At 49.4% G+C, this 25,527-nt stretch overlaps 2 protein-coding genes across 2 annotated transcripts in view; one reads left to right on the forward strand and one right to left on the reverse strand.

The window, feature by feature from the left end:
- The first annotated feature begins 394 nt into the window (after positions 1-394).
- On the forward strand, positions 395-6,915 carry B3GAT1 (beta-1,3-glucuronyltransferase 1). The gene is made up of 4 exons (XM_045892837.3): positions 395-946; positions 4,229-4,737; positions 5,403-5,699; positions 6,450-6,915. The coding sequence occupies exons 1-4, from the start codon at positions 835-837 to the stop codon at positions 6,534-6,536; spliced, it is 1,005 nt and encodes a 334-aa protein (XP_045748793.1). The 5' UTR covers positions 395-834; the 3' UTR covers positions 6,537-6,915.
- Positions 6,916-11,064: 4,149 nt separating this feature from the next.
- Positions 11,065-25,527, reverse strand: part of LOC123856552 (beta-galactosidase-1-like protein 2) — a 54,985-nt gene continuing 40,522 nt past the window's right edge. The window contains exons 9-19 of the mRNA XM_045892719.3: positions 24,911-24,995; positions 22,753-22,890; positions 22,091-22,171; positions 21,569-21,675; positions 20,757-20,897; positions 17,321-17,392; positions 16,958-17,036; positions 14,651-14,738; positions 14,235-14,346; positions 13,689-13,805; positions 11,065-13,411 (exon numbers count right to left, since the gene is read on the reverse strand). Coding sequence (XP_045748675.1) covers positions 13,325-13,411; positions 13,689-13,805; positions 14,235-14,346; positions 14,651-14,738; positions 16,958-17,036; positions 17,321-17,392; positions 20,757-20,897; positions 21,569-21,675; positions 22,091-22,171; positions 22,753-22,890; positions 24,911-24,995 — 1,107 coding nt within the window. The 3' untranslated portion in view covers positions 11,065-13,324. The remainder of the gene's footprint in view (positions 13,412-13,688; positions 13,806-14,234; positions 14,347-14,650; positions 14,739-16,957; positions 17,037-17,320; positions 17,393-20,756; positions 20,898-21,568; positions 21,676-22,090; positions 22,172-22,752; positions 22,891-24,910; positions 24,996-25,527) is intronic.

Raw genomic sequence — 25,527 nt, forward strand, 5'->3', positions numbered from 1 at the left:
CCCTCAAAACATGTCTCGTTGGCCCTCACCCCAGTGTTGACCCCTTTATCTCGGCTTTGAAAGAAACCATCTGGACATACGTGGACAACTAGCCAACATGTCTTGAGATACACACACATACATACATGCCAAGCACCATTCTATGGCCTTTGTTGGTATGAACTGATTTAATTCTCAAAACCTTGTGAAGTAGGTAGTGATCGTACCCCATTTCGCAGATGAGAAAACAGAGAGGCACAGAGAGTGGCCATAACTTGGTAAAGGGCATATGGCTTGTTGGTGGCAGAGTTGGGGTTTAAAACAAGACACGTGTGTCTGAAGGTCGTGCCCTTAACTTCTGTGCCCTGCTGAATCACGTAACTGGGCAGCGCCACGTCCCCAAGCCTGTGGGGGACAGAGGCTCGTTTCATTCAGGCAGGCAAGCCGGAGCAGTCCTCAGAGAGATGGCAGTCCAGGCTCTGCTGTGAAAACCCCAGTGCTGTGAGCCCCACAGCAAGGCCCCAGGTCTCTGGCCATCCTGCTCTGCTCTCTCTTGCAGGTGTCCACTTCACAGGGTTCCTGATCATGCCCTTGGACAGCCACCCCTTCTCGGTCTCCGGTCTGGCCAGACTCTGCAAACCTGCTTCCGCAATGGGTGGGTTGTGAGTGCTGGTAAGATCTGCTAGCCAACATTCGGCTTCTCTGCTCTCCCTGTGCCTGGCCTGCCCGGCCCATTCCTGTTCTTTTCTCCCCTGTGCTCGCCACTGTCTGCCGCCATCGCCCCTGGGGCCGCCCTTCTCCTGACCTTGCCACCGCTCAGGTAACGAGGAGCTGTGGGCCCAGCCAGCCTTGGAGATGCCGAAAAGACGGGACATCCTTGCGATCGTCCTCATCGTACTGCCCTGGACGCTGCTAGTCACCGTGTGGCACCAGAGCACCGTTGCGCCTCTGCTCACCACGCACAAGGGTGAGCCCCCCAACCTCCGGCCCCAGCCCCGGCCAGGCTTCTGTCATAAGAATGCCCACACCAACACTGATGGAGTTCATATTTTCATTTATGAGGCAGCTGAGAGGAGCCATAGGATGGTCCAGGCCAATGACCTTACTTTTATGGAGGTCTTGGTGCTTTCGGGAATCTGGTGAAAGCCACCACACACATGTATGCCCAGAGACACACACATGCACAACTCTGCATCCAGTCTCAGGATGTGTGAGGACTGTTTGCTCTAAGCTGTGGGTAGTGAAGGATAAGGATGGACAGGGTTTCTGGCCTGTGTTTTAAAACCATTCAGGGAGAGCATATTGTTTCCTCCTTTTTCCTGTTTAGGAACCCTAACCTAGTCAATCCTACCTAGTGAAAATAGGCCCGGCTAGAGAAAAAGTCCCACAAAGCACTCATGGATGAACAGGCTGGAGCCAGGTTCTTCTGGCTCTGAGTCCGGAGTTTTCCCCTCCACCAGGCTGCCTTTCCTTCTCACACGGGGCTCCCCATACCCTGGCCCCTTCCATGTGCCCCATATATGGCCTACCCCCTCATTCTTTGGGCTCTCATCTGCCCTCCAATGTACTCCATGCACGTACAGACTCAGTACTCTAAGGCAGCAATTCTCCTATTGAAACGTGCATCATATTACAGGATAAAATACAAAAGCACCCAGGCCCATCCCAGAGAAAGAGAGGATGGGTCTGGAGTAGGGCCTGCAAATCCACATGTAGCTCGTAACCCCGAGTGATTTGGATGCTGGCAGTAGTCAAGAATCATAGTCAGAAGGCAGGCTGCTCCACAGTTATGCAGTGGGTCCTGCTCAGCCCCAGCAGTTTCTGAAGCTTCCATGAAGATTTTCCAGGCTGAAGATCAAGGAATTCCCACTGTCCAATGCTGGGCACTTAGAGCCTCTCCTGACATTTATCCTCCAACTTCTCTCTTTGGTGCTCTTCATTTTGGAATTGTTATCCTACAACTACATCATTCCAGAAGGGTTAAAGCTACCATATACCAAGTGACATAGTATCATGTGGATTCCATTCTTGGCAGAGCTCTAGGGTCAGAGGTGTCAGAATGTTTTACTAAGCACTGATGCTAGTGCCTGAGGATGGGGAGCTGGCGTTCTGTCTCCTCAGAGTATGCCAAGAGGGCTGAAGGAAAGCTGCAGTGAAATCATGTCAGGGTGGCCAGGAGGCCTTTGTGACTCAAAGGTTGCAGAAGCCCTGGAGCCAGCACAAAGAGCTAAGCTCACGCTGTGGCCAGGTCAGAAGGCATGGAGAACGTTCCCAGGGCCCAGACCCGCCTGTTTGGGAGGACTTGAATGGAAGAAAGGTGGGGAAGATGGCTCTGAATCTTTCTTCCCAGGCCTCAGTTTCACTGACTGCAGGATAAATAAACCCTTATATATATCTTGGTCAGAATCCCCATCATCCACCTCTCTTTCCTCAACTCTGTTACATTTTCCCAGTTTGACCCCAAAACCCCTCCAAAAAGTCACCTTTGATCAACAGAGGCTGAGCATTCACACCCCTGGGGGCAGTGTGTCTCCCTCCGTGGTGCAGACTCCTCACTATCGCTGTATGTCTTACTGTGCCATTGGCCTATGTGAACTCCCCAAGAGCCCAGAGCCGGTCTTCTGGGTTCATCTGTACCTCCTCCCAGAGCCCAGTGGCACACCTCATACGAACACCACACACACACACACACACACACACACACACCATCTGCAAAGAACAGCGATGGGAAGGAAGGGAGGTGACAGAATGGCTGATTCCCAGCATCCTCCCTGGAACCATACTTCTACCCAATGGTGAGAATGCTCTTCTCCGGCTGCATGAAGCCATGCAGATGTAGGGCTGGCAACTGTCTTCCCTAGCAGTGTTCTGGGTCCTTTACATCTATTGACTCAATCCATAGAGTAACTCAATAAAGTTAATTCTATTATTGGCTCCATATTGCAGTTGCTAACATTGAGGCACCAGAAGCTAAGTGACCTGCCCAAGGGCAATAGTAAGTGATAGAACTGGACAGGGTCTGAGCCTGGGCACTCACATTCCTAGGTATGTCCTCTGACCCGTACCACCTCCTGCTGAGATGCTGTAAGAGCAGTGAGGGCCACAGAGTTGTTCAAACAGAAAGACAGAACTTGAAGAGGAGGGGCTCATTAAAAACAAGAATACCAATGCTGTTGATTTCTCCTCTTGACAGAACTACTAGCGTCAGTAATGAGAAAGATGTCCAGGATCTAGAAAAAGCTTGGTTAGAGCTGCCCCAACCGAAACAGGTTGCCCTCAGGGAGGAATGGGTTCCCCAGGACTGTGAGTGTTTCACCAGAGGCCAGAACTCCACAACGTCCCACACACCGCCCCTCATGGTGTCTTGGGGAGTAATGCATAAACACTAGCTGGATGTTAGCACAGTTGGGGTCAGTGGTCGAGTTAGTCTCCCAAAAGGCTGGATGAGTCCAAAAGAACAGATCAGGAGATTGACATCGAAGCAACAGAAGAGCTAAAACAGGTTCCCGCTCTGTCTTCTTGTGTAGGCTAAAATTTAAGAACATCTAAAAGTACAAACAACGGGTTCAGGATTCAAAATTATCTTGACAACTATAGGCACGACCCTGGAAGAAAACGTGATAATTAAGTATGAAATTCTGCACCAAGACTCCTAAGACCAGGAAGGGAGAGGCCCCACTTAAGTAGAAACTTGTGAAAAATCGGGCTGAGCCACCCTCAGGCTCATGGGGTGCACAGTGTGCCGCGTCTAGGAAAGCCCCAACACTGCGCTTGGGCCCTGTGGCATCTACACCGGTATGGGTGGCAGTGCCGTGGTGCTGGGCAACCCCAGTCCTGGGCGGGGCCGCGGGGGTGGCAAGTGCAGGCAGATGGGGAGGGCTCTAGGGTGGGAAGCGTCAGGACACTTTGTCATATAAAACCCAACACATTTAGGAAGTGAGAAGGCAGCCTTGGAACTTGGCCAGCCACACTCAAATAGCTACAGAGCTGTCAAATGTGAGAAGGAGGGAGAGGTTATTTCTGTGTCATTTCGGGAGTCAGAACTAGGAAAATGCCCGAGAGCATTCCAGAGATGCGGCTTTCTGGGTGAGCTTACAAGCTAGAGCCCCAGGCAGGTTTCCCACGACAATCCTGCAGAAGGAGCGGAGCGGTTCGTCTTAGCAGGGTGGGTGGCCTCCGGCCCAGTACCTGAGGCCAGAGCCGGGCCTGCACGGCCGGTCCCCACACCGTGTGTCTCCCAACCCCACAGATGACGGCAGCGACCCCCGGCGCGATGCGCCCCCGGGCGCCGACCCCAGGGAGTACTGCATGTCGGACCGCGACATCGTGGAGGTGGTGCGCACGGAGTACGTGTACACGCGGCCCCCGCCGTGGTCGGACACGCTGCCCACCATCCACGTGGTGACGCCCACCTACAGCCGCCCGGTGCAGAAGGCCGAGCTGACGCGCATGGCCAACACGCTGCTGCACGTGCCCAACCTGCACTGGCTGGTGGTGGAGGACGCGCCGCGCCGGACGCCGCTCACCGCGCGCCTGCTGCGCGACACCGGCCTCAACTACACGCATCTGCACGTGGAGACGCCCCGCAACTACAAGCTGCGCGGCGACGCCCGCGACCCGCGCATCCCGCGGGGCACCATGCAGCGCAACCTGGCCCTGCGCTGGCTGCGCGAGACTTTCCCGCGCAACTCCAGCCAACCCGGCGTGGTGTACTTCGCCGACGACGACAACACCTACAGTCTGGAGCTCTTTGAGGAGGTGTGGGACCAGGCAGAAGGCGGGGAAGGGGCGGGAGGATGCCGGCGCAGGGCCTCTGGTGTGGGGCCCCTTGGAATGGGCACATAGAGAAACCATAGGGTTGGGGTGGGGGTGGGTGGGTGCCAACTGGGGTCAGTGTAGACTGCAGGGAACCAGGAAAGGGATGGAAAAGAACTCGCTGCAAGTTTCAGCAGTCATCCCTGGTTAAAGGGAAGAAAGTGGGTGGTGGAGCTCTTAGACCAAAGTCTTTGCCTTAGAGGTACTGTCTCAGCGAAGGCCTCGAGGGGGTCTAGATTCTATGTGGAACACGCTTTCTCCGTTCTTGGGGTTTGTGAGTCATGGGAGCCTGGGGCAGGGGAAGGAGTCATTTTAGATTCTAAATTGGGAAGATGGAGGTTTTGCAGGAGAGAAAGCTGGGCTGCCAAGTCTTGTGGAGAAGCAGCATGTCAGCTGGGTGAGAGGTCAGGCCTTGTCCACAGTGAGGCAGGTTACCCTGTAGATGCCCACCATGGAGAATGCATCTGGAGACAGGGCTGGGCTGGATCCCCTGGTACAGCTTCAGATGGCCTGTCTGCATAGAGCTCATCGATTTCCCCTTCTCTGGGGCCAGACTCCATTCCCCATCAGCAGTCCCACGTGTCCTGACTCTGGATCCCCTCTTGTAGATGCGCAGCACCAGGAGGGTGTCTGTGTGGCCCGTTGCCTTCGTTGGTGGCCTTCGGTACGAGGCCCCACGGGTCAATGGGGCAGGGAAGGTGGTCGGCTGGAAGACAGTGTTCGACCCGCACCGACCATTTGCAATAGACATGGCTGGATTTGCCGTCAACCTGAGGCTCATTCTACAGCGTAGCCAGGCCTACTTCAAGCTGCGTGGCGTGAAAGGAGGCTACCAGGAAAGCAGCCTCCTCCGAGAACTTGTTACCCTCAATGACCTGGAGCCCAAGGCAGCGAACTGCACCAAGGTAAGCCCTCCCAGAACTGACTATAATGCAAGCTTTTTCCAGCCCATCCAAATCCTCCTACAGATCAGAGGGAAGGAAATAAAGACCTCAAAACAGCCCTGCAAAGGACCAGCCTAGAGCCATGCCTTCCTCAGGAAGGTAGTTTATCCTGTCAGAGGCCATCACACTAAAGTCAGGCAGGGAAATACAGAGGGTGGTGGTCAGTGAGCAGGGCCAAGGGTTGCCTTCCCTCCCAAACCTCAAAAGAGCTAGGCTCCACGACCACCCTACCAGACAAGTGTTCACGTATGTACAAACACATGCTTGCCTGGGTGCATGCACACACAGCCGGGCACACACATGCATGCATGCACGCAGACACACACACACTGCTTCTAGTTTGGATTTCTCCAGCTAGGGCCTGAATTATCACTTGGCTGAGCCAAAGCCTCCTGAAAATTCCTCCCTCTCTAGAGAGACCTATGAAGAAACAGGGGAAGACGAAAAGCAAGAGGAGATCTTGGAACTGACTTGTCTATCTTCTGTAGCTACGCACTTTTTGTTTCCAACAGATATTTTGAATGCATCATTTATGTATAAACAGCAAGAATGGGGGGTTAGGTAAAAATAAAGAACAATGGAGAAAATCTTGATGGAACAAGGACAGGAGGGGCAGGAAAAATACTTGCGGAGCGTGGGAGTGAACAGGGAGGTGGCAGGCTGAGGTCAGGAGGGCCTGCCCCATGTTGTTTCATGTCTCTGGACACACAGATCCTGGTCTGGCACACACGGACGGAGAAGCCGGTGCTGGTGAATGAGGGGAAGAAAGGCTTCACTGACCCCACTGTGGAGATCTGAGCTCCAGGATACAGGTATGGCAGGGATGAGGGTAAACCATACACGAGGCAAGGGCACATCAAGTTGGGATGCAGAATAAATCTGCCGAGGCTTTTCCTCTTGGCTTTTAATTGTGGGAGGTCAGGGCAAAGGGGGGCAAGAGCGGAAAGGGCATAGCTGAAGTCCCCGTCCCATTGTGCCACCTGGAAGTTAACGGGAGCCAACTTGCCCCACATAGCTGGGTCCTTCTGCCACCAGCAACTTTGAAGGCCTCACCTTCTAGACATGGCCTCATGACAACCTCCTGTCACTACTGCTATTATCTTGGCCATGACACCGGTCCTGTTGCAAGGCATTGCCATGTGCACGCTTTCTCCTAGGCTCTGTCTTCCCGTGGTCTTCCGCCATGCTGCTGTGACAGGGACCCCTCACTCACTGCTTCTACCTCATCAAGCACGTCCATGTGTCTCTTAGTTGTAACCGTGTAGTGCAGGGGTGAAAGCACGGACCCCAGAGCCTAGTTCAGCCTCCAGGCCTACCACTTTTCACCCTTTAACTTTACTTTCTTCCTCTAGGTCTCAGTTTCTTGGTCTGTAAAACGGGCTGTTGGGGGCACCAGGAACAATCTTTGGTACACAAGGAGTCTTATATAAGTGTTGCTATTTTTAATTGAGTCTTTAATAAAAACTTTTGTAGTGTTCCATGATTCATACGCAAACAATGAATCATGGATCACTACATCAAAAACTAATGACGTACTGTATGGTGATTTACATAACATAATAAAAAATAAATAACTAAATAAATAAATAAATAAAACTTTCTATTGAAGTAGGCCACAGGACCTATCTACATTTTAGAGGTAAAGAAATGGTGTTCAGAAAAGCTAAACAAAGTGAATTGTGCCAGCGGGTTTTCCAAGTCAGGAATTGTCTATGGGCTTTTCTATAATGTCGTCACAGAGGTGGGAGCTCAGACAGTGGAATACGTATCTGTCTTCCGGCCCCAGAGTTAAGCTTCAGTGTCCCTATCATGTCTGCCACTGCCCTGCCCACAGGAGACCACAGGGTGTCCGTCGGCCTGCTTTGTGCCCTGAACCAGAAAATCAGCTTGACCAGTGCTGCTGAAAATACACCAGTACAGAGCCCCGTTCCCTGCCTCCTCACCTGGTCACTGGAAGAACCCAGCCGCCTCGCAATAAGGGATCCACAGAGGACCCTAGGGGTTGGGCTCTGCGGAGCTCCTGGGTGAACTCTGATGGGGGCTCAGGATTGGGCAGTTTGGCCAGACTGGCTGCCCCTCACCTGCCTCCCCTCTTCATGCCTCACCCATATTCCTCCTCTCCCCTTCACAGGAGCCTCCTTCTCAGACCCTGTTCCTGGCCTTCCATCCTCTTCCCATGGCTGATGGTCCCTCCGAGGCAAACTCCTAAGGAATCACCATCACCCTCCTTTCTATCCTGAGGGCTTCAGAGAGAGCCCAGCTTGATGCCAGGACAAAGGACGGAGAACCTAAAGCACAGAAATCCCAGACCTGTTGTTCTCTTCCATCCAGCACGACCAGGGGCCCAGCTGCTAGTCGAGCCATGCCAGCCAGCAAGCCGGTGCCCCAGCATGCCTCCCCAGAGCTTCCCACGCTGACAGGGCCTGCGGGAGCAGACACAGTGGGCACCGAAGCCCTGGAGTGATGCCAGGCTGGGAGAGAGGTGAAAAGACCCCGGATGTCCAGTGCAGTGTGGCCTTCCCTGGCTCCCTGCTCCTGGGGCCCAGCATGACCGCAAAGGCCATCCGGCCAGGGAATTCTGAAGACCAGAGAGCAGCCCCCTGCCCAGGCATCAGGAACACCCCCTCCCCTCCTCAGAGAGCTGTTCTCAAGTAGACATACCTCTCTGGCTTTCCTCTGGTTCCTATTTCCAGAGCATAAGGCTGTCTTTGATCCCAACAGGCGACCACCCTGCATGAGGGGAGCCTGGGCCTGCCATCAGGCTCCCCCATACCCCAGGCTGTGGTAGGAGTAGAGCCCCTTACTCTGGCCACACATCCCTCAAACCTGCTCCTTCCAGCACAGAGAAGGAGGTGGGCCCTCGAGCCAGCACAGGTCATGGACTGACCTGGACTAAGACCATGCAGGCCCCAATCTACACACTGCCTCCCCCCTGCCCACTGGGCCCCAGAGCCCTTTGCCTGGGCTGGGACTGGGGCGGCCAGGAGCCCTCTTTCCAGAGCTCTTGAGAACCACAGACCTCAGGGGCTGAAGTGAGCCCGGGGGGGCAAGGTGGAAAGAGGAGTGAGGCAGGGGCAGTTCCATACTCCTTTCTGCCCCTGGTTGCAGGGGATGGGGGCTTTGGGTTAACAGAGGGATTTGTGGAAAAGGGGCAGAGATCATTTGGACCCTGAGGGGAAAGGAGACCTGAGCACACACTACTTTGGAAATCATTCTATTTTAAACATAAAATGGGAATGAAAACCTCGGTTGTCCCTGAGTTGGGAGCACGAGGAACAAGGCTGCTGCTTGTCCCCTCTCCCCCTCCGCCCCCCCAGAGAAAGAACAGTGTGCATGTACTGCTTCCTGCACCAGGACAGGCCACTGACAGAGACAGCCCTCTTCTGATTCTCTCACTCATGCTCCTGAAAGTTGGAAGCACAATTTCCCTCCCAGGAAAAGGAAAGGCCCGAGCCTACTGAAGAGGTGTTTATTTTTTAAGGCTAACAGCCCCCACTCCGTTTAAACTCACAGAACCGGTCTGAGGACCGCTGAGAACCCATTCCTGGGTGGGTGGGTAGGATTCAGTCCAGCAACCTAACATTCAAAAAATAGCATTGGCTGCCAATTTTGAAATGGATTTAACTTCCCACGGCATTCGTGAAACCACCCGACGGGATCGCATCCCTGAGAACCCTGAGCCACCTTGCAGGACGTTCCCCAGCCTCTTACACTTTCAATGGTGGCTCTGGAATCAACCCCTCAGAACCAAGTGGGGTGGCGTGGGAGGGGAGGGAGGAGGTGTGCACAGGGCACCCCCCAAACGAGTGAATTTATGCCCAGGCACGGCACTGCCTCACTCACCAAAACCAGCCCTGAATGCTCAGGTCAGCCTGGCTGGTCTTAGGCCACCTTCTTAGCCAAAAACCCAGGGCTCATTTTTCAGGAAATCGATAATGAACAACAAAATGGGATATCCTCCCTCTCTCTGTTTTTGTTTTTGTTTTTTTGGCGGATGCTATTTCCGTTGTTTTCACCTAATAGCCTCTCTTAGCTGCATGTGTATTTATTTATAATTATAACCCTGGTGGACTGCAGCTTTCATCTTTGTTGGGAAAGAGTTTTTTCCAAATCAGAGTTGGGTCCATGACTACAAGTTGTTTCCCAGACCCAGTCTGTTCCTGCCCCCCACCGCAAAGGAGTGAGGCTGGGGGCTCAGAGCCCCGAGAACGGAGCCGAAGGAGCTGCACCATCTGGTCGGTTTTAATTTAACTGTATTTAATTTGTTTCCAAAATTAAAAGTCAGACATGGTTTTTAACAGCCCTAACCCTCCGTAGCCATGCCTTATTCTCATATACTGTTTTAACCATCCAACAAGTAGTTATTTGGCAGGCATGATTCTAGGAGCGAGGACAGAGCAGCAAAAAACCAGAGCACTGGCTTCATGGAACTTCCCTCCTTGGGAAACGAGACACACGGACACTAGGCAAATCTACAGTATTTCAGATGCGATCTGGTCTAAGGAGAAGTATGAAGCTGGATGCCGGTGTCAGAGTGGAGCTGAGGAGGAGCTGATCCCTGCCCCAGGACCGTAAGAAGAGCTTCCCTGATAAGGGGACAGAGTAGTGCAGCAGTTACTTTGGTCAGAGCTTTCCAGAAAAGAACTCGCTCCCATGCAGAGAGTATTTAGCATGTTTAAAGATCAGCAAAAAGGCCAGTGTGCCTGCAAGTGACTGGCAAGATGGGGGAGGTAGGATGGGAGGGGGGATGGACGCAGTTGGTGGAGGGTGCGGAATACGTTGGCCCTGGGAACCAGGGCAAAGCTTTCGGCTTCTCCCCCGAGGGAAAAGGGAATTGGAACCATGGGAGGGTTTGGAGCAAAGGACCAACACGATCTAACTGGCCTGTAAAGAAATCACTCCCCTTCCTGTGCTGACGATAAACAGAGAGCAGGGTAGGCTAGGGGAGGCCGCTCCTGCCATGATCCAGGCAGGAGAGGACAGTGAGTCAGAAGAGCAAACCTTGGGGCAGAGACAAGTGGTCAGGTTCTGGACGTGTCTGAGGTACAGCCAGGAGAATCACCTGATGGAGTGGCTATGCAATATGAAAGAGAGGAGCCAAAACGAATCTGAGACACAGAATAGAACTGCCATTTTGTGCTACAGGGCGGAGTGCAGGAGGGATCACGGGGGAGTCATCGGAGTTTGGTGTCACACGCAGGAGAGAAGGTGAGTGGACTGTGAGTGGGCCTGGAGCTTGGATGGAGAAAAACATCAGAGAGCATGAATGTTGAGGCTATTTACAAACCCCCCAGTCAGTGAGGCCCCCCCCACAGTGAGTGTGGACAGAGGGAAGAAAAGGCCCAAGGAGCAGGCCTGGAGACCTTCAGCGTTTAGAGGTAAGGGTTATGAGGAGTCTTCTAAAGACTCTGTGATGAGGCCATCCAGTAGGAAGGTCTGGACAAACCATGAATAAACTCTGGAAGACGAGCTCTGCCAAGGGGCTTTGACAGAAGCTGCAGGGTCAGCTGGCAGATAAGAAGGTCAAGAACAGTAAGTTGGTGCAAGAGGACCAATGCAGCCCTGCACAGATGTGGATGAAAGCAATTCAAGGGGATTCTTCACTTTGCAAAAGGATCACCGTAAGATTCATTTAAACACCAGTGCCCTATCACATTTTCCAACAGAAGCCAGCTTTTACGTACACCTTTGTAAAATCATGCTCAGGTGTAAAGTAAGGTGCGATGACACACTCCCCAGTGCCGGCCATGCCCGAGCCCTGGTCTCATCCGAGTGTCAGCTGTGTGCCTTCCGTTCCAAGGCAATTCAGGAACAGCAGAGGAGTTTGAGCAAGACTGGGGACTTACCTGTATCTGGCTCCCCAGCCCCCATCCATGAAACTCACTTTCCTAAGCTCCATTTCTCTGCCCCTAGTGGACCCTTGGGCCCAGCTGTCTGTCCTTGACCCAGGCTCAGCTCTTGGGCCCAGTGGCCACACACTACAAACGCCCCCTTCCTTAGGCAGGCCCTAGATGGGAGCCATAGGGCTGCTGGGAGCCTCCAAGGCCTGCTATTCCCCAAAGGTCTTTATGGGCTCCTAGCACAGGCAGTGTTCCGAGGAGGCGTTGGCTATCTAACTTCGATTACTACTGAAGAGAGTCTGTGGCAGTGCAATCCAGATGTTACATTGAGGAAAACTCACCCGCTACCTCACATGGAGAGCTCCTGGCTGTCCAGCAGATTCTTACCACCTGCCTACCAGCACCAGAACAGATCTGTATAGGACTTCTCCTCCCCAAGGGCACTGCCGATTCACGATGACATTTCAGGCAGAATGAAGGTCGGGAGGGAGGTGGTAAGGAGACAGGGGCTGGATCATCCACTAACTGGGTCAAGTCTGTCTAGACTCTGAGTGCCGGATGGGCTAAGTGGGTACCTGACCCCACGATGCCTTTGCCTGTGATAAACAGGGGCACAGACGGGACCAGGAAAGTATCACCAAAAAGGGTTTGATTCAACTCTGTTGCTTTATTGCAATTCAGGACAGGGAACCAGAGCTAACCCAGTGGATTCAATCCCCAGAACAAGCGCCTCAAATTTGGACAGACAACTGCAAAGGAAGGCTGCTTCTCCTCCCTGCTGCTTAGTTACAGGGAGTTGAGGGAGAGAGACTGAGCTGGAGGCAAGATCTGGACTAGGCCTGTGGGCCCCGTGGCTACACCAACATTCCGGGGAGACTACCTGCCCGTGCCCCCAGAGCTGGGCCTTCAGACCAGGGTGTGGTTCTTACTAGGGTCTGCATTCCCTCCTCAGCTGATGCTTCTTCTCATTGAGTTAAACTGGGAATACTCTCTAATTCAGGAAACTAAGTGGCTGAGTATTTCTGTTTCTCCTAAGCTTGGGTTGTCATCCTGTCAGATGCAATTAGAGTGGAAAATGAGAAGGAGAAAATGTGTGTGTCTCTCAGAGTTTCTTCCAGAATCCCAGAGAAGGCTTGGGGAGGGTTGAGAGGAACAAAGATGATTCAGGTGAGACACCCACCCGCTTCCCTATCCTCTACAAATGGTGACAAACCTTCTATTTCAGATGAAAAGGGGCCAGGAGGGGCGTGGTTGAGCACAGGCAAGAACATCATAGGAGCAAACCTGTGTCTAGAAGTTATGCCCAACTGAGGGCCCCAGGCATCATCACGTGGACATCTGATTAGACATTCCTACCCTAGAGAGGCATCCCTCTGTCCTCTCCCAGAAGAGAAGGGAAGTAGGACAGGTGCCAGCAACAAAGCCCAGTCAAGAAGCCACTTAGGACATCAAAAACTAATGATGTATGGTGATTAACATAACAATAATTTTTTTTTTTAAAGCCACTTAGGTAAGGAGGGCGTCCCACCCTCCTATCCCACTTTTCTTCTTCAGTTCTTCCAAGTTTAGGGTCTTGAACTGAACGAGTGGGCCTTGCTGTAGCCACATGGCTGCCTGAGGATGCTACTTAAGGAAACTCTCCTGCGTGGGAGGGTGTGAGGGAGCAGAGCACCAGGCTCCGGTCAGCTGAGGGGGACAGTGGTGCTCTCCTGCTTCCCGCCACCAGGGGGTGCGGGGCGGTGCTGCTCAATCAAGGTACTGGCTCCTGCCTAGGTGGGGTGTTTCAGTGAACTGTATCACAGGGCCTGCCATCTTCTCCTCGAAAACAATAACCTGGGGGAGAGAAGGGCTGGTGTATGACAGCAGCAAAGGTTGGTCTTGGAGCCAGATGAGGGTGCCTTAGGGGAAGGGATTGAGAGCCACACTGGAAGGAACAGGGACCCACAACTCCTCATCACCAAGGAGGAATGCAGAAGGGGCTGGCTAAGCCTTCTGCCCCATCTCCTACCGTAATGAGCCTAAATAGACTGTTACCTGAACCCCGCCCCCAGGAAAACATTGTGATACCAGGGAGGGCTGAGTCGAGGGAAGAAGCTGCAAGTGCTCCCACCTGGTTGGTGCCTTGGTCCAACCAGGCACCTGGGAGGTAGAGGGTCTCCTGGGGTCCAATGTTCCAGTAGCGTCCAAGGTTTTGGCCATTGATGAATACAACCCCCTTCTCCCAGCCCTTTAAGCAGAGTGGGAAAAGGATTAGTTGACCATGACAGCCACCGAATATAAAGTCACATCGGAAGACAGAGACAGACACATGCCATGAGTGCTTCTCTCAGCTTCCAAGATACCAGTGTGAATGAGTATTTCAACAGCCATGAGGTTAACACAAGGGTGTTCTATCTCCTGAATCCACTAGCTCTGAGCTCCCCAGCAAGGTACCCAAGAGCAGACCTGGACCCTGAGAATTACCACCAGGTGGTTCTTCTGATCTGAATCCACTCCCCCACCCCAGGGAGGCCCCAGGTGCCCTTCAGAGAGGGCAAAACAGAGAATCTCTGGGTGCAAGTGGTATAGAGGGCTCCAGCAAGGACAGGTACAGGGCTTGGGCTCAGAGCTCTCTGAGGGAAGACCGGAGAGCCCAGGCAGGGAGGGGACTACAAACCTCCAGCTTCATGAAGGTGTCAAAAGGGGAAAGGGAAATAGACAAGGCACCCAAAAAGAAAGCAGGGAACGTAGGTACTTCAGGGATAGGGCTCCATTTGTCGACGCTGAACCTATGAACAGAATGGAACACAAGAAAGAAAAGAGGGCACTTTCTCAGATTTGGACCTGTCCTGAATCTAATTACAAAGGCATTCCAAATACCCTCACCCACCCCCACCTGTTAACCAGGGTATCATGGAAATTCCCTAGTCTCTAGTGCTGGTACTGCCCCTCCTAACTTGGGCAAGTTTCTCTGGGTTCTGGGTCTGTTTACACTAGAGTGGGAGGGGCTAGGGCAGAGCAGTTCTCTGGGCCTTCCTGCCTCTTACTGCACCTTATCCATGGGTTCAAACACTTCATGCGGTGGGGACTCACCTCTGAAAGAAGCTCTTTTTCATATCCAGGCTGTAGATTCTGAATTTTTTCAGGGGAGAATCATTCAGATAGATATTTCCAATTAAACCTGTGGGAAGGAGTCAAGGAAAGATGAATGAGGTCAGAGGCAGGGGCAGAGCTGACCCAGCTAAGGCCCTGCACATACATGGAGAATTTCTGAAAAGTTTCAGTGAGGGTTCCTCCAGAAGTATATACTCCCTACAGAGCTCTTCATATGGCATAAAACCTTCTCTAGAAATCCCAAAGGAGAAAAGAATTAGTAACAGCAGTGTTTGCCAGGACCTCCCTAGGATTTGCATAGAAGACTACATCTGAGGGTAATGGGAGCTGAGAATGTCATTGGGTGAGAATAATCTCTGGCCTTTCTCTGAAGGGGAAGCTCCATTTTGGGGCCTAAAATGAGTCCCAAAGGGCAGATAATCAAGAGGTCACAGCAGTTCTAACTTAGCTTCAAGATCAGATTCAGTAGGGTCCCAGACTGAACAGACCTAATAATTCAGCCAGAAATCTTCTACATGACCTAGGAATAAAGATATATTAAGTATTTAAATTGTGAACAGATGGCAATATGACTTGGGTATGCAAGTCTGAGGACCCACACGCACTTGCATAGTGATTAGCTAGTGCCTTGGGGAAGGGGCCAGCAATGTTAGTCCTGGAGCAGCTCCCATGGCCCTCACAATCATGGAGCTGCTGAATTGCTAGAGAGGGAATCTGAATAGGCTGGGAAGTGCAAACAGGTTTCATAGAGCCTACAGACTCTTAAATTACAGGTACAGGTGTGGGGCGGGGGGAGCTCTTTGACTTATAAACACTGAACTGTTCTAGGGGATAAGTACTCCACAGTGAGAGTCCAGGGCACATCTTACTCAGGAACCTGGAGAGGCAAAGACTGAGAACGGGGTGAGCCTGGCAATCCCTTCCTGCCCACAAGAGAGCAAAGGAAGTGAAGATGGGCCTGGAGATGGAGCTCCTAGGGGAAGAAGCCAATATCCAGAGAGGAACACTGAGGGATTCTTTAGGAGAAAAGGAAGATAAGCCTGGACAGTACTAGAAGCTACCATGAGGCCTATCTGGAGAGGGCCAAACCCCAAGACCCAAGAAACCCCCAATGGCTGGGCTACAGCGTTTCCCAGGCAGGAAAGGAAGGGATGCACAAATTTCCTCATTACAAAGGCAAACACCCATGAGAGAGTTGGGAGGTCACCAGTATCCCTTACCATAGTAGGATTTATTTGTCTGAATTCTTATGTTATAACTTACATGAAACCACCGACATTTTGATAGATGAAAAGGAAGAGGCAAATTTAAGCAGAGAAGTTTTAGAAGGCCAGGAAAAATAAAATGAGTTGGTGGGATATTCCTAGGGGAGCATTCCATCAAGAGCATTTTGTTTACTGCAGGTACTACCTCTTCCTCCCCACCACAACTGAGATCATCAGTGGGTTTCCACAGTGGATCAAGAAAAGAAATTCTGGGACACTGGGGTGGCTCAGTCAGTTATGTGTCTAACTCTTGGTTTCGGCTCATGTCATAATCTCAGGGTTGTGAGATCAAGCCCTGTGTCAGGCTCCATGCTCAGCGCATAATCTGCTCAAGATTCTCTCCCTTTCTGCCCCTCCCCCTACTCACATGTGTACATGCTCTCTTTCTCTCCCTCTAAAATAAATAAATAAAAACTCTAAAAAAAAGAAAAGAAAACTTCAGTGTGGAGACCCAAGAAGGCAGGGGTCCCATGTATGCCCTTTTTGGCTTCCTGGGAATCCCCTTCCTCAAGCCTCACCACCCCAGCCCAGCCCCAGCAGATAGTTCCCTACTAAAGCAGACTACAACCCAGGGAGATCTGGAGAGGCTGGCTCAGTGTTCCCTGTGTGTTCACCATGGCCATGTGGACAACATGCATAACCATGTGGTCAGAACCCACATGGGCCTTTCAGGAAGGCCCACTTCCACCTCTCTTCAATAGGCTTCCATGAATTAGCTCCCTCCAATGGGCCTCTGCAATCCACCACTCTCCAGTGGGCCTCCATTACCCACCTCCCTCCAATGGGTTTCCATTACCCACCTCCCTCCAATGGGCCTCCACAAACCACCTCCCTCCAGTGGGCCTCCATGACCCACCTCCCTTCAATGGGTTCCCACAACCCAATTCCCTCCAATGGGCCACCATGACTCCACCTCACTACAGTCAGCCTCCATGACCAGCTGGTGCGCTGGTTTGAAGAAAAAATAGCCAGGCATTGCTGAGCACTAGAAGCTCTTCTCTCAGCACATGCTATGACCCACCTTTGCGCTGGTCATCAATGTTATCCCCGTAGTTGACTCGCCCGCGATTCTCCACCAAGATCCTCAGCCTGGTGTAACCCTGCCAGGAACATAGTGGTCGATGATGACCACCTGATTCCCCAGCCATAAGATCACAGCTGCACCTCACAGTTTCTTTGTGGAACCCCAGTTCTTCCCTGAACTCTGAGAATAGGGGTGAAAGAGTACCCACTGATCAGATAGCAATGTTTTGCCCCTCTTTCCATCAGCAGCTCTGTGGTTAAGGAGCTTCCTGTCTTCCAGGTCTTCCTCTTTGACTCCCACCAAACCTGCTCGGGAAGCAGCTTGGTGCTAGCCATCACCCAGCTCCCCAGGATAACAAACCTGGATCAAGGGAATAACAATCTTCTTCCTTTCATAGTCCAAGAATCCTACAGACACTGTGTTCACAAATACCTGCCAAATGAACAGACAGAAAGCATCCATGGGTCGACAGGAGGGAGGCATAAGAGGGATCTTTCATAAGCAAAGAAAGGGATAACATTATGTGTGTGCAGTGAAAATGAGGGTTAGCCAGGCATAGAGGAAAAATGAATGCCCATGACTGTAGCTGAAAAGGACAGCAGAGCTGATGGTGATGGGCCATTTCTACACACTGGTAACAGGCAGATATGTGAGCACTGAGGAGAGAGAGCCAGATGCATATGGTAGGGCCTGATGACCACAAAGTCACAGGAGATAAGATGCCCCAAGATTAGAGCACAAATCAACCGTATAGAAATCAAAAAAATAGTAGAACAGATCAAGGAAAATAGGAGCTGGTTTGTTGAAAGAATCAGTAAGATCAATAAACCCCTAGCCAGATTTATCAAAAATAAAAGAGAAAGGACCCAAATAAATAAAATCATGAATGAAAGAGAAAAGATCACAACCAACACTGAAGAAATACACACAATTCTAAGAGATATTATGAGCAATTATATGCCAACAAATTAAGGAATCTGGAAGAAATGGATGCATTCCTAGAAACATATAAACTACCAAAACTGCAACGGGAAGAAACAGAAAACCTGAACAGACCCATAACCAGCAAAGATATTGAATCAGTAATCAAAAATCTCCCAACAAACAAGAGTCCAGGGCCAGATGGCTTCCCAGTGGAATTCTACCAAACATTTAAAGAAGAACTAATACCTATTCTTCTGAAACTGTTCCAAAAATAGAAATGGAATGAAAATTTCCAGACTCAATTCTCTGAGGCCAGCATTACCTTGTTTCCAAAACCAGACAAAGATCCCACAAAAAAAGGAAATTACAAACCAATATCCCTGATGAACATGGATAAAAAAATTTTCACCAAGATACTAGCTAATAGGATCCAACAGTATATTCAAAGGATTATTCACCACGACCAAGTGGGATTTATTCCTGGGCTGCAAGGTTGGTTCAACATCCACAAATCAATCAATGTGATACACAGCATTAATAAAAGGACGGACAACAATCATATGATCCTTTCAACTGATGCAGAAAAAGCATTTGACAAAATAAAGCATCCTTTCTTGATTAAAATGCTCCACAGTGTAGGGATAGAGGGAACATACCGAATATCAAAAAGCCATATACGAAAAACCCACAGTGAATATCATCCTCAATGGGGAAAAACTGAAAGCTTTTCTCCTAAGGTTAGGAACATGACAGGGATGTCCACTATCACCACTATTATTCAACATAGTACTGGAAGTCCTAGCCTCAGCAATCAGACAACAAAAAGAAAGAAAAGGCATCCAAATCAGCAAAGAAGTCAAACTTTCACTCTTCACAGACAACATGATATTCTATGTAAAGAACACAAAAGACTCCACCCCAAAATTGCTAGAACTGATACAGGAATTCGGCAAAGTGACAGGATATAAAATAAATGCACAGAAGTCAGTTGCATTTCTATATACTAACAATGAAGCACAAGAAAGAGAAATCAAAGAATTCATCCCATTTACAATTACACCAAAAACAATAAGATATATAGGAATAAACCTAACCAAAGAGATGCAGGATCTATACTCTGAAAACTATAGAACACTTATGAAAGAAATTGAGGAAGACACAAAAAAATGGAAAAACATTCCATGCTCATGGCTTGGAAGAACAAATATTGTTAAAATGTATATGCTACCCAAAGCAATATAATTCCTATCAAAACACCATTAACATTTTTCACAGACCTGGAACAAATAATCCTAAAATTTGTATGGAACCAGAAAAGACCCCAAATAACCAAAGTAATGTTGAAGAAGAAAACCAAAGCTGATGACATCACAATTCTAGACTTCAAGCTGTATTACAAAGCTGTCATCATCAAGACAGTATGGTACTGGCACAAAAACAGACACACAGATCAACGGAACAGAATAGAGAACCCAGAAATGGACTCTCAACTCTAAGGCCAACTAATCTTTGACAAAGCAGGAAAGAATATTCAATGGAAAAAAAAGACAAGTCTCTTCAATAAATGGGGTTGGGAAAATTCGACAACCACATGCAGAAGAATGAAATAGGACCACTTTCTTACACCATACACAAAAATAAACTTAAAATGGATAAAAGACCTAATGTAAGACAGGAATCCATCAAAACCCTAGAGATGAATGCAGGCAGCAACCTCTTGACCTTGGCCACAGCAACTTCTTGCTAGACACATCCCCAAAAGCAAAAGAAACAAAACCAAAAATGAACTATTGGGACTTCATCATAATAAAAAGCTCTTGGACAGCAAACAGTCAACAAAACTAAAAGGCAACTATGAAATGGGAGAAGATATTTGCAAATGTCTTATCAGATAAAGGGCTAGTATCCAAAATCTATAAAGAACTTATCAAATTCAACACCCAAAAAACAAAAAAATCTGGTCAAGAAATGGGCAGAAGACATGAACAGACATTTCTCCAAATAAGACATACAAGTGGCCAACAGACTCATGAAAAAATGCTCAACATCAGGGAAATACAGATCAAAACCACAATGAGACACGACCTCACACTGGTCAGAATGGCTACAATTAACAACTCAAGAAACAACAGATGTTGGCGGGGATACAGAGAAAGGGGAACCCTCCTACACTGTTGGTGGGAATGCAAACTGGTGCAGCCACTCTGGAAAACAGTATGGAGGGTCTTCAAAAAGTTAAAAATAGAGCTACCCTATGACCCAGCAATTGCACTACTAGGTATTTTCCAAAGATACAAATGTAGTGATCTGAAGGGGCACATGCACCGCAATGTTTATAGCCGCAATGTCCACAATAGCCTATGAAAAGAGCCCAGATGTCCATCAGCAGATGAGTGGATAAAGATGTGGTGTATATGTACAATGGAATATTACTCAGCCATCAACTTGCCATTTGCAATGACATGGATGGAGCTGGAGTGTATTATGCTAAGCAAAACAAGTTAGAGTAAGACAAATACCATATGATTTCACTCATATGTGGAATTTAAGAAACAAAACATGAACATAAGGGAAGGGAAGGGAAGGGAAGGGAAAGAAAAATAAAGTAAGATGAAAACAGAGAGGGAGACAAACCATAAGAGATGCTGAACTCTAGGAAACAAACTGAGGGCTGCTAGAGGGGAGGTGGGGGGTGGGGGTGGGGGAGGGATAATTGGGTGATGGGCATAAAGGAGGGCACTTGATGTAGTGAGTACTGGGTGTTATATGCAACTAATGAATCACTAAATTCTACCTCTGAAACTAATAATATAGTATATGTTAATTAATTTGAATTTAAATAATTTTTGTAAAAAAGAGAAATCGCCCCTACCTGTCCCCGGTCACGCACAAGACCACTGAGGATGCCCGATGAATCAATGGTGGTCTCGTACAGAGTGTACCCAAAGGACTGTCCATTTCCATTGTTTATTGGCAGGTTCTCCATATTGACTGGTTTTTCAGAATTAACTGGCTGTATAGAGAAGAGTAGGGGGAGATACAGGCTAGGAAGAGGAGAAAACAGGCAGCAACCTCATCTTGAGCCTTCTGGGGGAGTGCAAGGTAGCAGACAGATCCCCACCTGGGACTGGGGATTTGGGGGAAGAGGCCCTCTAACCTTTTCTTCTAGTTTGACTTCTCACTATACAAACATAGGGAGCCAATCCAGCTGATTGGCTCTTCAAGCTCCAAAATTCTGATTTTGACTTCTCATCTTATTAGCCCTATGCTGTCCAGGGTCACAGGGAAGGCAGATGTGTGATAGCAATGGAATGAAGCCCAGAGATGTACCAGATTTGTAGACTTTCAATCCACCATCATTTCTGCATCACGGCACCCCACTAGGTCAGCTCCAGGGGTGCACCCTCTTCTCAGAGGGGGGATACATCCCATTCACGTGCCTCTTCACCTTCCTCCCTGTCCACCAAGGCTGGAGAGAGAGACTACCTACTGTGTTAACCAGTTTTTCCTCAAATTCTTTTTGTTCCTTCCCAGTTCATACTCTAGCACAAGTTTATGCTCTTTCCTCTGAGCTCTAAAGTCAGGGAATGGACCTCAAAGCTATCAAGCGTTGGTTTTTCTCCGTCTACAGCCCCACTGGCCCACCTAGCTACTGCTCCCGCTTCCCTGCCCCAAGGCACTCACCTCCTCCATGTACTGCAGGGCGTCCCACAGTGACAGGTATAAATTCGGTCTCAAGGGCTCATACGCAGTCTTGGGAAGGAGGTCAGGTTGGGGAGGAAGAGGGACACCTGCAACACAGACAACAGGGCCAACCCAAGAGGACCCAAAAAGTCACTGCCACCTCCAGCCTCCCCAGCCCCTGGCTCCTGTCCACGGCCCAATGTGCTCCTTTATCCTAGAGCCAAGAGGGAAACATTCTTAGACCGCCTGGCCCTGCTAGGAAGGCAACATGGGGGCGGGGGGGTGCAGGGGACTTTACTTTCTCATATCTTCAGGAGTCTTAATGCCCATAGAAAGGGAAAGCTGATGACACACAAACCATGATGAAAACAGTCTCCCAAACTTGCCTGTCCTTGTCTAGGGACATTCTTGTACATAGGTCAACTAGGGTTGAGATGGGGTAGTGAAGAAGTAATTCTTCAGGGGTCTCAGAGCAAAAGCAAGGGCCCAAGTTGGTGCTTGAGTCGGCTGTCTGTCAGGTACCTGAGATAGAGCCAAAGAAACCTCGGAGCTTGAAGTACTTGGCTGTGTAATCCCCAGCCTCTGTCAGCACAGCATCATAGTCTACAAGACACCAGGATGCTGTCATTGGTCACCTGTGTCACAGGACAGTGTCCACAGCAGCAAAAAGAGAAGGGAGAAGCTGGGGTATGGCAACAAGGTCCTCATCCCAGCAATTTGGGAGGCAGAACACTTCTGGTATGAGCCATCAATCAGAATACAATAAATACTAAATACTATAAAGTTCCACCAAAAGTGCCATGGCCATGGCATGACCCTCAATTTCCTGCATCTTGCCTACCTTCAGGGGACTCTCAACCTAAAGGGTTCAGGAGTTACACATCTCAAGGACCTGAGTAGGGAGGAGAGGCTGCCCTCATCAAAGGACCTTCCCTCATCCTGGCTGTACCTCTCATTTCCTCCAAAGACTTCCAAAGACTCACAGGCATGTGAGTGGGCTTCAGTCTCCTACTGCTCTAAAAGTTTAAAAGTAATAATCCGGGCAAAACCATCCCTTCCCCAGGCACTCTAGAACCAAATGCATTGAAGGTGCCAAACACTGCCCCTAAAGGACTCTGCATAAAAAGCCACAGACATGCTAATGTGGGATGTTCCAGGGAGGGTCAGCGTTGGGGAATACTTGCCGTAGCTGGTGACATCAGATTTATATTCATGAAAATGCATGGCTCCATTTATGAAGCCAAAGTTGGTACCTCCATGGAACATGTAGAGGTTGATGGAGGAGCCAGCATCGAGGATGGCAGACACTGTTTTTAGAACTTCTGCAGGAGGAGGGGAGAAAGGGGATGTGCAGAGCGAGTCAGAGCTTGGGACAAGTCACAACCTTGTTGGCCTCTCAGCTTTCCTGACCACCCCCCCCAATCCCATCAAATTCAACTCCATAGCTCTGCCCTTCAGCTTCCACTAGAACTGCAATCACAGAAGATGAGGTGTATGAAGAGAAAAGGGCCAGCACCACAGCCCCCGAGCTGCAGTCTTCCAGCTGTTGGTTCCATCATGGCCAAGTCTCCAATGACTATGATCTGAACAATGGCAGCCTTCCACCTCCACTGTTCTCAACACTTACACTTGGTAAGATGCAAAGAGTCACTGGACTCCTAATTGGAGATGTAATTTCTAACCACCTCCCCAGTCCCACCTCTATTAAAGAATTAGCCAAAGATGTGAAAAGATAACATCAAAAGAGAAATATAAAGTATTAATACATATACACACATACATACATATTGGCAATCAGATTGACAAATATTAAAAATTATTTTAATACTCAGTGTTGATGAATCTATGGAAAGTAGGTATTCTCATTTAATAAGAATTGTTATAATCTTCCCAGAGAGCAGTTTAGTACATATATATCAAAATTGAATTAATGTACCAATTCTATTGCTAGGAACTTATCCTAGGACAATAATATGCCAGATTTGCAAAACTGGATGTTCAAGAATGTTCACTGCAATGGTGTTCAATTAACAAAAACCACTGGAAACATCCAATTGTTCATCAGTAAGAGAGTGGCTAAATAAATTGTGGTTTCATCACCAATACAACAGGGTTCTTTGCACTCTTTAAAACAGTGATGGATGGTGGGCGCCTGGGTGGCTCAGTTGGTTGGGCAACTGCCTTCGGCTCAGGTCATGATCCTGGAGTCCCGGGATCGAGTCCCACATTGGGCTCCCTGCTCAGCAGGGGGTCTGCTTCTCCCTCTGCCCTCTTCCCTCTCGTGCTCTCTGTCTCTCATTCTCTCTCTCAAATAAATAAATAAAATCTTTAAAAAAAAAAAAAAACAGTGATGGAATCTCTAATAGTATAGAAGGCTGTTCATTCGTGTCAATCAGGGCACAAGCAGGTAACAAAGAGCAGCCGTGACTACGAGCATCCATATCTCTGTGTGCATGCAGGGCTGCAGACAAACACAGAACTGCCTGCACAATATACAGCTGACCCTCGAATGACATGGGTTTGAGCTGCACGGCTCCATTTACACATGATTTCTTACAGTGCAGTGCTGTAAAGTATTTTCTCCTCCTTACAGTTTTCTTCATTAACATTGTCTTTTCTCTAGCTGGTTTTATCGTAATAATACAGTACATGACACAGACAATATACAGAATATGTGTTAACCAGTTGCATGTTATCAGTAGGTTTCTGGTCAATAGTAGACTATTAATCATTAAGTTTGGGGGGAGTCAAAAGTTATACCCAGACTTCAAGCGTGCAGGGGGGTCAGCACCCCTAACTGCTGCACTGTTCAAAAGTCAACTGTTGGGGCACCTGGGTGGCTCAGTCGTTAAGCGTCTGCCTTCGGCTCAGGTCATGATCACAGGGTCCTGGGATCGAGCCCCGCATCGGGCTCCCTGCTCGGTGGGGGGCCTGCTTCTCCCTCTCCCACTCCCCCTGCTTGTGTTCCCTCTCTCGCTGTGTCTCTCTCTGTCAAATAAATAAATAAAATCTTAAAAAAAAAAAAAGTCAACTGTATGTGTTTTCTCTGGGCTCTGGTGTTTTTATTTCTTCTTCCTACATTTTCTGTATTTGCTGGATATTTGCAATAGGTGTGCATTGCCTATATAATTATCAAAACATAATAAAGCAGTGTTAAGAGTCCTACCATTCACTTCAAATGTCAAGACACATGAGTCTGGAATATCAAGAGCTGACTATGACATGCAGATAATCCCAGAAGCCTTGCACCCTACAGCTCATTTACATCAATTAGCACGTTATTTGGAACTGATTTTTACTTCATAGGTCACATGCTGGGTGTAGGTACTGCAAAGCACTTACCAGAAGAATCCAGGATGTTGTGTGGGCCTCCCCACGAGTCAAACCACCCTGTCCAGTACTCCATCACCATCTTCGGCTGAACCCTCTGGGCACCACAAAATGAGAAGTTAGCTGGCCAAAAGAGGCAGAGAGGAGTTCTTCTTTCAGGGAAATCCCAGCCCTTCTACCCTCTCAACTCCTCCCTGGCCACACACTCCTTGCTGTAAGGGCCATCAAAAGCAGAGCGCAGGTGAGGACCAAATGCACCTGCACCAGCTTATCCTCCACATGTGCCTCCCCCTGCAAGTAGAAAGTGGAATGAACCACCAAAGCTGATGCAGGAGACCCTCATGCCTTAACGTGGCTTCAATGTTGCATACGGAGCTAGCAAGAAAACACAGGGATGTGTTCAAAGTCAGTCTGCATCAGAAGGCAGCATGTGCTCTGGGAGTCTTTTCCTACGTGGGTTTGCTTTCTGGGTCAAGCCAAGCTTTGCCTATCCCCTCTCAGGGAAGGAGAATGTTCTATCAGGATAATTCCATTTCTGATGGGCACCCCATGGATGCAGACCCCTCAGTTGCTGTTTCCCTTTAGCTGCAAGAGTCAGAGGGCTGTAGAGTAGGCCCCTCTTTGAGGTC

This window comes from Mirounga angustirostris, unplaced genomic scaffold (assembly GCF_029215605.1).
Source record: "Mirounga angustirostris isolate CCGP_5_RB_7025 unplaced genomic scaffold, mMirAng1.0.hap1 SCAF_13, whole genome shotgun sequence".
NCBI classification, from domain to species: domain Eukaryota; kingdom Metazoa; phylum Chordata; class Mammalia; order Carnivora; family Phocidae; genus Mirounga; species Mirounga angustirostris.

Excerpts from the sequence above, each read along its gene's own strand:
- B3GAT1 (XM_045892837.3), top strand. The coding sequence starts at position 835 with ATGCCGAAAAGACGGGACATCCTTGCGATCGTCCTCATCGTACTGCCC. Across the intron at positions 947-4,228 it reads TCTGCTCACCACGCACAAGG|ATGACGGCAGCGACCCCCGG; the intron begins GTGAGCCCCCCA and ends CCAACCCCACAG. Across the intron at positions 5,700-6,449 it reads AGGCAGCGAACTGCACCAAG|ATCCTGGTCTGGCACACACG; the intron begins GTAAGCCCTCCC and ends CTGGACACACAG.